Source organism: Gymnodraco acuticeps, unplaced genomic scaffold (genome assembly GCF_902827175.1).
Source record: "Gymnodraco acuticeps unplaced genomic scaffold, fGymAcu1.1, whole genome shotgun sequence".
In the NCBI taxonomy this organism is placed as follows: domain Eukaryota; kingdom Metazoa; phylum Chordata; class Actinopteri; order Perciformes; family Bathydraconidae; genus Gymnodraco; species Gymnodraco acuticeps.
Window position 1 is genome coordinate 825271 of NW_022991761.1, and position 15692 is coordinate 840962.

Consider the following 15692-nt stretch of genomic DNA (forward strand, 5'->3'; position numbering starts at 1 on the left):
AACTATGTATGTACAGAGTATTAATAGTAATAATAATAATAGTATAATATAATAGTAATAAGATATTCCATCCTGTAGAATTTCTTTAAAGATGCAATGTATCTAATACAACATTGTCATTCAACGTAATGCATATTATAGTCGCAACAGACTATATTAATAGTATACATATGTATTTTATTTAGTTTTAGAGATACATTACGTACATTTTTTTTTAATAACGAGTGCTTAGGGTCTCTTAGTGTTTAGAAAGCATTTAGAAAAAACTGTAATGCAATTATAATAATAATAATGATGCAGATTCAATACTTATTTTATTAAAGTCCAAAATAATAAAATGTGGCAGTCTTCCAATTACAGTGTATGTGAAAAACAGAGTTATTATTGATCACTTAAATAAAACAATATTCAGGACTGCAATGAAATACAATTCTCATTCAGGTTAAACATTTGTTTTTAAATCCTCAAGTTAATATAAAGGTAGAAGGCAATTCCATGAAAAGGATAAGACATGACTAAATGATGTGCTTGCATTGATAAAAAGCTTTTTGAAAAGCTTTCGACAAGTGATTTAAACATGACTCTAAAAGAAATGAAATAAATTAACATAACAAATATGAAATAATAATTATTATTTGCATTTGTATTGAAAACCCGCAGTTACTTTTTTTTATATATACACGAACATCATAGGGTGCAGTTACCCTTCCACACCACTGGATGTCACTGTTGCTTCATTTTACAGTTTGCACTCCCACAATGCACCTCTCCGGATAGCTTATAAGGCTTTGCCTTTTTAGCTATTAAATACAAATATAAACACACAGGCGGGTTTTACACTGTTTTCTATTTGTAACTTGAGATGGTTTAAGGCACGTATTCTAATATTGAATATTTCAAATGTGACACCGTGAGTCAGAGAGCTAGAGAGGAGAAACAGTCTGCCTCAGCGCCATGTTAGCAATGTGATCTTTCTGGTTCATGAGTGTGATGATTGGTGATCTCACGGTCCATCCGTGATAGGTGCAGCCCAACCTTGTTACGCACTGCACCTCAGCCCTTCTGATCCTGAACCAGGAGTCACACACACAGCAAACTGCTAGTGTAGTGTTAGAAAGTCAATGTCACTGAACACTTCTTAGATGGTAACAATATTTTTCTCCGGTGAAAATAATTAAAAAATGGTTCCCCTTTTATAATATATGGTTTGAAATACTATTACAACAGGTCAGCTAATTTCACATTTGGATGTCGTTTTCATTCCAGCTCTGCAAAATGATCCATAACTTATTTAATGTATCAGGGGTGTCAAACTCAAGGCCCGGGGGCCAAATCCGACCCGCGACTAAATTTGATGTGGTCCGCAAGAGCTTGCAAAGAATATAATACGTTTATTATACGGTTACATGCCATTTTACAGAAGCAGGTTGCCCATGAACTACATGTCCCACAATGCATCTCGTTTTGTGACATGCGCACTGAAGAAACTTGCAATTATTTGTCTTGGACTTCTCCTTTCAGACGTAGTTAATTACTAAGTTATTATCCTATCCAATAATAATCCAAGTCAGAAGCAATAATGTCATATAATACATTATTTTATATATATTATATATTTATATATGTATATTTATATAGTTACAACCGACCCTTTGAGTGCAACCATAATGCTAATGTAGCCCGCGATGAAATTGAGTTTGACACCCCTGGTTTAAAGGCTATAGTTAATAATGAACTATCAGAATACGACCCTGTATGATAAAAAGTTGAAGTCATACCTACCTCAATACATTATTTCTTATTTCAGTACCATTTAGAACACATAGATAACATCTTTCATGTTCAATTGCTCGAAATAATAATAAAACAAATGTGCTATTGTGCAGTATTTTGATGTATCACTTATGTACTTTTACTTAAGTACAATTTTGAATGCAGGACTTTGACCTGTAACAGATCTGAGTACTGTTTGTACCACTGCCCTGGCTCTGACGACCATTAAGTGACATATTTGATGGATATGTATTATTATAATCAATGCATGAAAACAATGCAATAAACTGCTCAGTTCACTTAGCTGTTGAATACATCTACAAACACAAAGGCTTAGTCTATAGTGTTTTGTCTGTGTGGAGATGACAGATACATGAATATGAAAAGTAGAGTATTAGATTGTGACACCGTCAGTCAGAGAGCTGGAGAGGAGGGACAGAGAGCCTCAGGGCAGGTTCACACTGTGATCTTTCTGGTTCATGAAAGTGATGAATGGTGCGTTCACGGTCCATCCGTGACAGGTGCAGCCCTCCCCTTGTTACGCTCTGCGCCTCAGCCCTTCTGATCCTGACCCAGGAGTCACAACAACAGCAAACTGCTAGTGTTAGAAACTAAATGTAATGTCATCATTTCATCCAGGTGATCCATGTCGAGCACCTTGTCACTCAGAAATAAGAAAACACTGCTTTGAGTGTCCGTGGAAAGTTATGTGTACATGAAAGGTCTCCTACTATTTTTAGGCATATAGGTCTCAGATATATAAAAACATGTCTATGAAGTGTTTTACTCAAAATACCAAACAGATCATGCATTCTAACCATGCCTCATACCCCTCTGTTTCAGCCCTCTTAGAGAAGTGCTGATTCTGGGTCAGTAGCTTTAAAACAAATTTAAAAAAAGGAGAGGAGAGGAGAGGAGAGGAGAGGAGAGCTCATGCAGGAGAATTTTACCCAGATTCTCATCTAAACGCTGTTGTGATTAAACGCCATATCATGTTCCAAACCACATCAAGGATTATTTCTGAAACAGTACGGAGCTCAAATGCTTTTTCTCTTGCGGGTTTACCAGAAGGTAAATTCCTTTTTTTTATTTCCTGCTTTTTTACACATACTCTCCAGTACAGGTTAGTTCTGAGTAGCGATGCTTGCTAATGTAAACAAAGAAGACCATATTACGTGCAAAACACGTTGCGCATTGTTTCTGTTAGCAACGTTTCTGATATGTGCTGTGGGTGCAAATTTCCGATATCACGTAATGTACGTGATATCGGAGGCAAATCTGGATCAGCTCCGTTGCACCCCCGTTTTTAGAGATTTGGGTACGTAGGACAAGAGAGAGGGTTTTATTTTCTGACACTTTATGAGTTCCCTTACACACTGGGGACACATATATTTGTATGAAAGACATTTATTTGGTTGCTTGAGTGACTTTACAGATTCAGATTATTATAGCTAATATAAAATACAAAGTAACTAATACAGGCATCTTGACATGTAATTATGGGGTTAGATATCCAGCAGAACTATGTCAAGTGATTACAATTAGCTCCTCCTTTCCCAGCTCTAACAAACACATGAATGCATCAACACTCACAATCCAGTGATGTAATATAATTCAGAAATGGGATATTGTGCAGTATTTTCAAGTCAATACTAATGTACTTTTACTTAAGTACAATTTTGAATGCAGGACTTTGACCTGTAGCAGATCTGAGTACTGTTTGTACCACTGCCCTGGCCCTGACGACCTTTAAGTGACATATTTGATGGATATGTATTATTATAATCAATGCATGAAAACAATGCAATAAACTGCACAGTTCACTTAGCTGTTGAATACATCTACAAACGCAAAGGCTTAGTCTATAGTGTTTTGTCTGTGTGGAGATGACAGATACATGAATATGAAAAGTAGAGTATTAGATTGTGACACCGTCAGTCAGAGAGCTGGAGAGGAGGGACAGAGAGCCTCAGGGCAGGTTCACACTGTGATCTTTCTGGTTCATGAAAGTGATGAATGGTGCGTTCACGGTCCATCCGTGACAGGTGCAGCCCTCCCCTTGTTACGCTCTGCGCCTCAGCCCTTCTGATCCTGTCCCAGGAGTCACAACAACAGCAAACTGCTAGTGTTAGAAACTAAATGTAATGTCATCATTTCATCCAGGTGATCCATGTCGAGCACCTTGTCCCTCAGAAATAAGAAAACACTGCTTTGAGTGTCCGTGGAAAGTTATGTGTACATGAAAGGTCTCCTACTATTTTTAGGCATATAGGTCTCAGATATATAAAAACATGTCTATGAAGTGTTTTACTCAAAATACCAAACAGATCATGCATTCTAACCATGCCTCATACCCCTCTGTTTCAGCCCTCTTAGAGAAGTGCTGATTCTGGGTCAGTAGCTTTAAAAAAAATTTTAAAAAAGAGGAGAGGAGAGGAGAGCTCATGCAGGAGAATTTTACCCAGATTCTCATCTAAACGCTGTTGTGATTAAACGCCATATCATGTTCCAAACCACATCAAGGATTATTTCTGAAACAGTACGGAGCTCAAATGCTTTTTCTCTTGCGGGTTTACCAGAAGGTAAATTCCTTTTTTTATTTCCTGCTTTTTTACACATACTCTCCAGTACAGGTTAGTTCTGAGTAGCCATGCTTGCTAATGTAAACAAAGAAGACCATATTACGTGCAAAACACGTTGCGCATTGTTTCTGTTAGCAACGTTTCTGATATGTGCTGTGGGTGCACATTTCCGATATCACGTAATGTACGTGATATCGGAGGCAAATCTGGATCAGCTCCGTTGCACCCCCGTTTTTAGAGATTTGGGTACGTAGGACAAGAGAGAGGGTTTTATTTTCTGACACTTTATGAGTTCCCTTACACACTGGGGACACATATATTTGTATGAAAGACATTTATTTGGTTGCTTGAGTGACTTTACAGATTCAGATTATTATAGCTAATATAAAATACAAAGTAACTAATACAGGCATCTTGACATGTAATTATGGGGTTAGATATCCAGCAGAACTATGTCAAGTGATTACAATTAGCTCCTCCTTTCCCAGCTCTAACAAACACATGAATGCATCAACACTCACAATCCAGTGATGTAATATAATTCAGAAATGGGATATTGTGCAGTATTTTCAAGTCAATACTAATGTACTTTTACTTAAGTACAATTTTGAATGCAAGACTTTGACCTGTAACAGATCTGAGTACTGTTTGTACCACTGCCCTGGCTCTGACGACCTTTAAGTGACATATTTGATGGATATTATTATAATCAATGCATGAAAACAATGCAATAAACTGCTCAGTTCACTTAGCTGTTGAATACATCTACAAACACAAAGGCTTAGTCTATAGTGTTTTGTCTGTGTGGAGATGACAGATACATGAATATGAAAAGTAGAGTATTAGATTGTGACACCGTCAGTCAGAGAGCTGGAGAGGAGGGACAGAGAGCCTCAGGGCAGGTTCACACTGTGATCTTTCTGGTTCATGAAAGTGATGAATGGTGCGTTCACGGTCCATCCGTGACAGGTGCAGCCCTCCCCTTGTTACGCTCTGCGCCTCAGCCCTTCTGATCCTGACCCAGGAGTCACAACAACAGCAAACTGCTAGTGTTAGAAACTAAATGTAATGTCATCATTTCATCCAGGTGATCCATGTCGAGCACCTTGTCACTCAGAAATAAGAAAACACTGCTTTGAGTGTCCGTGGAAAGTTATGTGTACATGAAAGGTCTCCTACTATTTTTAGGCATATAGGTCTCAGATATATAAAAACATGTCTATGAAGTGTTTTACTCAAAATACCAAACAGATCATGCATTCTAACCATGCCTCATACCCCTCTGTTTCAGCCCTCTTAGAGAAGTGCTGATTCTGGGTCAGTAGCTTTAAAAAAAAATAAAAAAAAGAGGAGAGGAGAGGAGAGGAGAGGAGAGGAGAGGAGAGCTCATGCAGGAGAATTTTACCCAGATTCTCATCTAAACGCTGTTGTGATTAAACGCCATATCATGTTCCAAACCACATCAAGGATTATTTCTGAAACAGTACGGAGCTCAAATGCTTTTTCTCTTGCGGGTTTACCAGAAGGTAAATTCCTTTTTTTATTTCCTGCTTTTTTACACATACTCTCCAGTACAGGTTAGTTCTGAGTAGCGATGCTTGCTAATGTAAACAAAGAAGACCATATTACGTGCAAAACACGTTGCGCATTGTTTCTGTTAGCAACGTTTCTGATATGTGCTGTGGGTGCACATTTCCGATATCACGTAATGTACGTGATATCGGAGGCAAATCTGGATCAGCTCCGTTGCACCCCCGTTTTTAGAGATTTGGGTACGTAGGACAAGAGCGAGGGTTTTATTTTCTGACACTTTATGAGTTCCCTTACACACTGGGGACACATATATTTGTATGAAAGACATTTATTTGGTTGCTTGAGTGACTTTACAGATTCAGATTATTATAGCTAATATAAAATACAAAGTAACTAATACAGGCATCTTGACATGTAATTATGGGGTTAGATATCCAGCAGAACTATGTCAAGTGATTACAATTAGCTCCTCCTTTCCCAGCTCTAACAAACACATGAATGCATCAACACTCACAATCCAGTGATGTAATATAATTCAGAAATGGGATAGTGTGCAGTATTTTCAAGTCAATACTAATGTACTTTTACTTAAGTACAATTTTGAATGCAAGACTTTGACCTGTAACAGATCTGAGTACTGTTTGTACCACTGCCCTGGCCCTGACGACCTTTAAGTGACATATTTGATGGATATTATTATAATCAATGCATGAAAACAATGCAATAAACTGCTCAGTTCACTTAGCTGTTGAATACATCTACAAACACAAAGGCTTAGTCTATAGTGTTTTGTCTGTGTGGAGATGACAGATACATGAATATGAAAAGTAGAGTATTAGATTGTGACACCGTCAGTCAGAGAGCTGGAGAGGAGGGACAGAGAGCCTCAGGGCAGGTTCACACTGTGATCTTTCTGGTTCATGAAAGTGATGAATGGTGCGTTCACGGTCCATCCGTGACAGGTGCAGCCCTCCCCTTGTTACGCTCTGCGCCTCAGCCCTTCTGATCCTGTCCCAGGAGTCACAACAACAGCAAACTGCTAGTGTTAGAAACTAAATGTAATGTCATCATTTTATCCAGGTGATCCATGTCGAGCAACTTGTCACTCAGAAATAAGAAAACACTGCTTTTGTCTTCTGTTGAAAATAATGTGTACATTAACTTCTCACCTGTTTAACACTAGAACCGCCAACGGGGTCAATTTGACCCAGAGCTGTTTTTTATTGTATGTAACTTTTTTTCAATAGCATATTAAAGTCTCCCAGTCCGTGACTTTTCCTGAAAGTGTGTTATGCCTCAGGGCAGATTCACACTGATCTTTCTGGTTCATGAAAGTGATGAATGGTGCGTTCATGGTCCATCCGTCCATTAACAATGCTGTTGTGACGCTCTGCGCCTCAGCCCTTCTGATCCTGAACCAGGGGGAACAATTCCAGTGATTGGTGTTACTTTGATAACCAAACTTCAAGAGCCGTGGTCTTAAGTTATTGCATTTATAAAGTTTAAGTGGAATAGGGATAACAATACAATTATATATATATCCAAATATATGTTTGGAAAGTTGTACAAACAAACACAAACTGACTAGTACTTATGGAAATTATTTTCCATTTACAAGGAATATAATACCAGAAAGAAATATTTCACAGTTTGGTGGCAATTGATGATGCATACAAATGGCTGTTAGACTTCTTTGAGACAATCCGGTCTACTGCCAGAGGAGGCAGCAATGCGACATCACCGGCTGCCGTGACGCACCAACGAAGAAGAAGAGATATCGCCCATGATCGTCCATGTGGCTCCTTCTGAGACAGAAACACTCAATGATAGCTTAACATCAACTTAATCAATATAATAAAACCAACAGCAGTGGTGGAGGTGAAGCTGCCAGCAGCTCCGCGGGGAACTCAAGATGCAATGCGACGACGTAAGTGTGTTTCATCACATTTAAAGCTCCTCATGTGCTAGGCTAGGTCTTCATGCTAACGATAGCTAACCGGCAACTATTTAAAAACGGATACATATATTTCTTTTATTATACATAATAATAGTTTAGTGCCTACGCTAGCTACTTAACATATGGGGGTGAAAGGGTAGTGTTTAACAGTTTTTGAGACACTTTGACACCAAGCTAGGGGAACCCATTATTTTGTATGTAAAATGTGATGCCAACCCATGTGGTAAAAAGTATATTCTCAGGTTGTCTTGCTTGTATGTACAATTGCAGTGGTTTTAAAAACGTGTATAGATCCCCTTTTGGTAGAGTCGTATTTGAATTTATCTCGGCAACATTTATTGGCATTTCTTGTGTAAACAGAACTGGAATCATAGGAATTAGATTTTAAATATCTCCTGAGCTTGTTAGTATATGGACTGTTTGTTGAATTTGATATGAAAAATAAAATTAACTGAGGATATAATGTAACGTCTACAGACACACTGGTTACTAAATTAAGGCTATTTATATATGGATATCAATTCAGTGGCATGAATAGTATTTGAGACAGTCAATATGCTAGTTGTATGTCAAATGGCACGCCAATCTCCATTATAAAAGTCATTTAAACGTTGTCTAGCTTCTCTGTAAACATGCAGATTTGTCAGAACATGAGTCGACACACACATTAAGAATGACACTATATTTGATTATTATCTTATATTTGATCTTATATTTATTTGAAAAGTACAGTATATTATCATTATGTTTCACTTTCCTTAGTTTCCCAGCAGAAAGTGTTTACAGATAGATTTGCTTTGAAAATATTTTGTATTCATAATAGTAAAATATAGTCTGGTTGCCAGCTCATAGTCCTGTTGTGAAACCGGAAATGTAGATTACCCCAACGCTTTATGATAGAAATGTATGGTTGGGGTCCCCAGCACATAGAAACTGCTGGATGTTAACATGTCTTTGTTGGGCAATTTGCACAATAAGCATAACACTGTTAGACTGTCACAGAAGTAATGTCTGATGATCCCCTAATAGTGTATATTTTTCCTGTAGTTATTGACATTGTAGCTCAGCATAGTGTAAACCAGGGGTGCCCAACCTTTTTTGAACCGAGAGCTACTTTTAAAGTTGCCTGTCTGCCGAGATCTACCAGTCCAAATAGAGAGGTAGCCATTACAGACAGCCTACTACCAGGTAAATACACACTTCTACTTTTATAAAACTGACCTTTGTACGATTAATACTTCATAAAATACTGCAGATCCTTTATCTTACCTCTTTCTAATCTACACACATACAAGTATTTAACTGAAGTTACACAACAGCTTTTTTTTTTTTTAAAGTCACACGAAAGAATGAGTATTTGGTGAACACTTATGCTGTAGCAAATAAAAAGGCTCCTAATACAGGGGTAGACATTAAGGGTAAAATTCCACTGGCCCTACGGCCCGGTGGAATTGTATTATCACTGGCCCCACCATTGTAACCACTGGCCCGGAGCATTCGTCCAAAAAAAAAAATCGACTAATAATGAAGAAAATGAACACATTTGTTGCAATAGTATTTTATGCACCTACTACATTACTACTTGTACTACAACATTTGAATCATCAGTTCTTCCTCATTTCCCTCAATTGTTCATATTTGGTTTATTAAAATAATGATATTGTGGTCATTGTTAAAAAATGTCTGCTATTATGAGTATTATTATTTGTATAATGCGCTTTCTGCCTTCCTGTCATTAGGAGTTAGAAATGTAATGGCTATGTAATAGATTAGATTAGAACCTTCATTATCCTAAACTGCTGGGACATTTCCCTATAGCCAATACCTTTATATTGTCTACTCTTCACTTACTTGTCAGCATAGGTGGGCATTGATGTACAGAGCCGACAGAAGACCTTGTTTATATTGGCATCATATTGAGAGGTGCAGCCAGTGACGCGTCCTAAAACCAGGAAGTAAGCTGCCGGTTCCCTCGACAAAAAGCAATGGGATTTCTCCACAGGGTTTTGGAAAATAGCTGGAAATAAGGTCTGTGGAAAACAAACCTGTTTGATAAATGCACGTTTTGTTCAGCCGGATAATCTCCACATGTCTACCCTACTTTTATAATTTTCGAATCATAAATCTAATCGATAGATTTATGATTAGAAAATTATAAAAGGGTTCGAGGACGCGTCACTGCACCACAATAGAGAATTTAGTATAATATAATTGAATATAGAAGCCAACTCAATCGATCAAGCTGAAACTTTCTCTCCCTCTTCTTCTCATGCTCCCTGTCACTCTCCTTTAACTCCTCCGGGGACTTTCTTTTAATTGAAGATAGTTTTTTGGCCAGTTACCGCTGGTATTAAAAACATTTTGGCGAAAGTCTGTAGTGAACGAGCGCTGCACTCCGCAGGGAACAGCTGTTTGCTTTTCACCCAACAACTACAACTGCCTCATGAAATGCTATGTTGTAGCGTTAATAAACGAAACAATTTAACAAAATTGCTACTCAAAATACCAATACCACAGGACATTTTTGTTTTTTTAAGCAATATTTTTAGTGGCCCGAGCGGGCAAGTGGAAAGTACGTTATGCTGGCCCGGGGTGTCGAAATAATGCTTCCGGGCCAGCGGGACATGTATAATGTCGAGCCCTGTAGGATATGACTGTAATGTTTTGAATCTGCTTCTTGCAGGTGATCTGGGACATTATCGGGAACAAACAGTTCTGCTCCTTCAAAGTCAAGTAAGTCTGAATCTTAATCTGCTCAAATTCATGAATTGAATAGATAGTTGTGCAGCTAGTTGATGAATTTGTCACTACTTCAAGTCTCCATCTCTGTTTTGACTTACAATTGATGAAACAAATTGGACCTATGTGCCTAAATGCAACCGTGTTAACTGCACAGATAACATCTTGTCTCCTCTTTCTGTCCAGGACCAAGAGTCAGAACTTCTGTCGAAATGAATACAACATCACAGGGCTGTGCAACCGCTCGTCCTGTCCGCTGTCCAACAGTCAGTACGCCACGATCAGGGAGGAGAAAGGTAAACCCGTCATACACTTCCACTTTAAAGGGGCCTATTCTGTTCTTTTTCAGGTTCTTATTAGTATGTAGTGTCTCTACTGTGACATGTCTCTGTGCTCTAATGTTCAAAAAGCTCTTTACTTTCCTCATACTGCCTGTGCTGCAGCACCTCTTTTCACCCTCTGTCTGAAACCAGCTCTGTTGTGATTGGTCAACTGCTTAGAGATGTCCCGTCTCATAGCCTCACATACAGTGCGATAGTCAATAGAAGTGCAAGTTTTTCTAAGTGATGTCACTATGTTCAGTAGTGTTAATTTCGTTGACTAAAACTATGACGAAATATGTTCGTCAACGACCTTTTTTTCCATGACGAAAACGAGACGATGACGAGACGGCACCGACGGCAGTAAACAATAACTGTAACGAAATCATCATGTAATATCGTTGACGAAAAGTGACTAGACGAAAATGTAGTTCACTAAATAAAAACTATGCCAAAATCTCTCTTTACTTTCGTTGACGAAAAATGAGGAGACGAAATATTATCAAAGATAACGTTACATCTCTGATAGTCAGTTTTTCTCCCAGCAGTTCCATTTCCGGCGCTGCGGCAGGGCAGCAGCTGTGTGTGTCTGCGGTGCGCGCGGCGGTAGATTTGAATTACACCGGGCAGCGGCACAATATGAACTGTCAGGAAGACTCGGGTCTAACTCATGGTCTAACTAACCTTATTCAACAGAAAATGAAATGGCAACAGGGCTTGGGAGCAGTGGTCGCACTCGCGTTAACCGAATACCCCCCCGTCAGCGCGAGTGATTGATAAATTGTGCACTCGACGGATAATAATGGATTATGACGGAAATGTTACGATCCTGTCCGTCAAAATGACTGACAACGAAAAAGTCTAAAGCCACCACTGCTTGGGAGAAAGAAACGATGTGATATGTGGGCCCATTTTCGCTACAATGAGGCGGAGAAAAAAAGCGAATGCATTGTTTTATCAGAAGGGAAGCAATGTGGCCATAACACAGCTGGTAAAAACACCACAAACCTGACCCGATACTCTCTGCAAAGCTTCTTAATCATTCAACCTGTGTTTTTCATCATTAAGGACAAGATATAATCTTATTTATTTATATATACTAAAATGACAAATGATTGGTTTTGGCTAGACTAGTTTGACTGAAATGTTCTATATAATCTGATGACTAAAAAAGACTCAACAGTTTTCTTTGACTAAAATGCTCAGACTTTTAGTCGACTAAAACTTGACTAAATAAAAACAGGATGAAGGTGACTAAATATGACTAAAACTAAAAAGGAAATTTAACACAGGACTAAGACTAAATAAAAAAATAGCTGACGAAATTAACACTAATGTTCAGGAAGTAAACAAAGTAGTCCAATGGAAGCAGTTCAGGCAGGGGGAGTGTGTGGAAAGGAACACTGTGATTGTAGCCTTTGCAGACCATTGACATGCACAGAAAGCTATATAACACACTAGAGAGCATAACAAATAATACAGAGAAACAGTTTGAGTATGAAACACAAGAGAATGATTCCCTCCCTAAACTGGTTTTATTTCCTGCTACAGGTCAGTGTTTCCTCTACATGAAGGTGATCGAGAGAGCAGCTTTCCCTGCCAGGATGTGGGAGAAGGTGAGCTTCATTTCTCTCTCAGTTAATGGGGTTTCTCTTTACCCAGAGATCTTTCTACCTGTATGTTTACTTCAAATAGAATTCACTTGGTTATCTGAAAAATACAGACTATATACAGATTAAGATTTACATTTCTGCACTGCTATCTTTTTTTGGTGTGGCAGTAGCTCAGGCTGTAGGGACTGTGGGGAGCCGGAGGGTGGCCGGTTCAAACCCCGAGAGACCATAGTACGGAGAGTGGACTGGTACTTGGAGAGGTCCCAGTTCACCTCCTGGGCCCCCCCCCCAGACTGCGCTGTACAATAGCTGCACAGGTCAAAGGGGAAGTCATTGTTCTGTTGGATTTGAGATCACTGTAATCTAAGTAAATGGACTTCACAAAAGTATATTCTTGTTTGGAAAATGTATTATTATTCCCTACTTAAGATTAGCTTTCTGGTGCCTTAGCGGCAGTTTCAGTTTGAGTAAAACATTTGATTTCTTTGTGTGTGCGCAGGTGAAGCTCAGTAGGAACTACGAGAAGGCTCTGGAGCAGATCGACGAGAGCCTGATCTACTGGCCTCGATTCCTCCGTCACAAATGCAAACAGCGTTTCACCAAAATCACTCAGTACCTGATCCGCATGCGCAAACTGGTCCTCAAGAGACAGTAAGTACTGTTTCTGTGATGCATCGTGCTGCCGAACACTGCATCACACACCACGTAGGAAGAAGGGCACATACAGACAATAAAGCACCCTAATGTTGTTTCCATATTATTTGTGTAAAACTGGAAACATGTTACAGGTTTCTCACGGGGTCCTGTGAGAGTGAACTCAAGAATAGAAACTTGTCTGACCACAAAATCATATCAAATAAAGCTTTATTGATCCCCGAGGAGAAATCCAGCTACAGCACCAAGAGGCAAACAGAGAAAAGAAAGATTACTACATAACATGTTTTTAAAATTACATTTCAAAAATAGATGATTTGAAAACAAAAAGTATTTCTACACAGTAGGTTTCCATCTCATCCTAACGTCAGCGTGAACACAACTTGAAGCTAACATCAAAAGCACCTTCAGTGGAGAAATGTAGCGTGACTGTTGCACTGTGTTTCCAGGAGGAAGTTGGTCCCTCTCAGCAGGAAGGTGGAGAGGAGAGAGAAAAGGAAAGAGGTGAGCACTCCATGCTGTCCACTCCAACACTCAGGCTGCATCCACCTGTTCATTCTAATGTGTACTAATGTCTGTCGTCTGTAGGAGAAAGCTCTCATCGCTGCTCAGCTGGATAACGCCATCGAGAAGGAGCTTCTGGAGAGACTGAAGCAGGGAACGGTGCGACACACACACTTTGAATATCTGTACATCGAGGCACACTCGAGACATAGTTCACCTGGAACCAAACAGTAACGTATTTAAAAGGAGATCAAGCAACTGCAGAGATGAAATGTTTAAGTTTTAGATAAGATGCAGAGAGCCATTTAGAGACCGATTTCTATCCTTACTTGTAATTATAGTCTGAGAGTCATCTGTTTATAAACGTGTGTTTGGTTAGAGACCTGAGATGTCTGTGGTTGAATCAAATGTAAGACACATTCTTCTACATCAGTTAAAACTCCACTGGGAGTCCGGAGCTTCTTTTTGTCATAAAAACAGCAGTTGCTACCATGCGACTAAATGAGACGACTAAACGTCATCACAGCAAACATTAGCCGCCTTTAGCTTAGCGGTCGTGATGCAACCTTGATGTAGTTCTCTTATAGCATCATGTTAGCTATTAGATATTGGGATTACACTTTAGCTTCAAAAACATGAAAGCGGTGTTAATATGTGGCGATTATCCTGCTGAACAAAACACGTGTCATTAACATGTTTTTACCACATCCTACATGCATATTATTCGGCTACTTACTAAATAAGTCAATGATCTGACACAACAGATTCATTTCATTTGATTGCTTCTGCTAAGAAAGACATTTCCGTTTTTGAAGCAACGTCATTTATAATGACAGCAGCACTGGTGGAGTTTTTCTGTACCTGTCCAAGTATTCAACTATGTACCATGTACTAGTTAGTAACGCTAACATACATTTTATTGTGTTCTCAGTATGGAGACATCTACAACTTCCCAGTCCAAGCCTTCGACAAAGCTCTGGAACAGCAGGATGAGGAGAGCGAGGAAGAGGAGGAAGGAGAAGATGAAGAGGAGGAGGAGGATGATGAGGTAATGAAGGATGCTTACATCAGATCAGCCTACACACACTGTTTGAGTTTATATTCTCATGTGAACTTTATCCTTGTCTGCAGGGCGTTGGGAAGAGCGAGTTTGTCGCAGAAGAAGAGCTGGAGGAGAGCGACCTGAGCGACTTTGAGGTGAGTGGAGCTCAAAGGACTAATGTTTCAATCTGAACTCGGGGTGTACCGAATAGTTTGAACCTTTAAAAGATCCATTCATGACGTTGAGAGAATCAATATCGGGTTTTTTCACCAAGTGTGAGTTTAATCATGTTTAAATTGAACAACAGAAATGTTTTTGATCTGAATGTTTTTGTTTCTTCCCTCAGGAAATGAATAAACTAAAGACGAGCAGCGACGAGGAGGAACAGGACGATGAGGAGGAGTCCAGTGGAGAGGAAGAGGAGGAGGATGAGATGGAGGTCGAGACAAAGACGAAGGCCTCCTCCAAGTCTAAAGGCAAATCTCCAGCCAACGGCTCGACAGCGAGGAAGAAGCGAGCGTACGTGGAGATCGAGTACGAGACAGAGCCCGCCCCCAAGAGCAGAGCCACGTAGTGATGTCACTTCCTCTGCTGCCAGTCAAACTGCTTCTGCTGAGGTCATCAGTTTGCTCGTACAGACTGTGAATGGAAGTTTGTAAAAGGACACACATGACGGATCTGACCTGGAATCAGATCGGAATATGAAACACCCAGAGTGACTTTAACTTTATTTTCTGATTAACATGAAGTTTTAAAAATGATTGCTTTATTTTCTTTTATATGTCAAGTCCATATTCCTGTTTGAAAACACAAAATAACAGATGTCAATAAATCCATTTTGGAAAAATATGTAAACCTGCTTAGTTAACTAACTGCTTGTTTCTATAAATATCTGAATACTTCACCCACAAAAATGACTTATTTTGTTCCTTATACTTTTGCTCAACAGTTTGAATACAGTAAAAGAACTAAGTA

General features: G+C 39.2%; 1 protein-coding gene and 5 non-coding genes across 6 annotated transcripts; all 6 read left to right on the forward strand.

The window, feature by feature from the left end:
- Window positions 1-968: 968 nt before the first annotated feature.
- Window positions 969-1068, forward strand: LOC117535047. The gene has a single exon (XR_004567359.1). It is a non-coding gene; the product is annotated as a small nucleolar RNA U13 (small nucleolar RNA).
- Window positions 1069-2239: 1171 nt separating this feature from the next.
- On the forward strand, window positions 2240-2340 carry LOC117535048. Its single transcript, XR_004567360.1, has one exon. It is a non-coding gene; the product is annotated as a small nucleolar RNA U13 (small nucleolar RNA).
- A 1423-nt stretch (window positions 2341-3763) lies between these two features.
- On the forward strand, window positions 3764-3864 carry LOC117535049. Its single transcript, XR_004567361.1, has one exon. It is a non-coding gene; the product is annotated as a small nucleolar RNA U13 (small nucleolar RNA).
- A 1405-nt stretch (window positions 3865-5269) lies between these two features.
- On the forward strand, window positions 5270-5370 carry LOC117535050. Its single transcript, XR_004567362.1, has one exon. It is a non-coding gene; the product is annotated as a small nucleolar RNA U13 (small nucleolar RNA).
- A 1425-nt stretch (window positions 5371-6795) lies between these two features.
- LOC117535051 lies at window positions 6796-6896 on the forward strand. The gene has a single exon (XR_004567363.1). It is a non-coding gene; the product is annotated as a small nucleolar RNA U13 (small nucleolar RNA).
- A 702-nt stretch (window positions 6897-7598) lies between these two features.
- mak16 (MAK16 homolog (S. cerevisiae)) lies at window positions 7599-15631 on the forward strand. Its single transcript, XM_034199339.1, has 10 exons — window positions 7599-7815; window positions 10529-10578; window positions 10771-10880; window positions 12456-12520; window positions 13017-13168; window positions 13621-13675; window positions 13760-13834; window positions 14607-14723; window positions 14807-14872; window positions 15064-15631. Exons 1-10 carry the CDS (start codon window positions 7801-7803, stop codon window positions 15289-15291), a joined length of 933 nt encoding a protein of 310 aa, XP_034055230.1. The 5' UTR covers window positions 7599-7800; the 3' UTR covers window positions 15292-15631.
- The last annotated feature ends 61 nt before the right edge of the window (window positions 15632-15692 follow it).

Coding starts and splice junctions, on each gene's coding strand:
- mak16 (XM_034199339.1), top strand. Junction 13,169..13,620: donor AAACTGGTCCTCAAGAGACA/GTAAGTACTGTT, acceptor CTGTGTTTCCAG/GAGGAAGTTGGTCCCTCTCA. Junction 14,724..14,806: donor AGGAGGAGGAGGATGATGAG/GTAATGAAGGAT, acceptor CCTTGTCTGCAG/GGCGTTGGGAAGAGCGAGTT.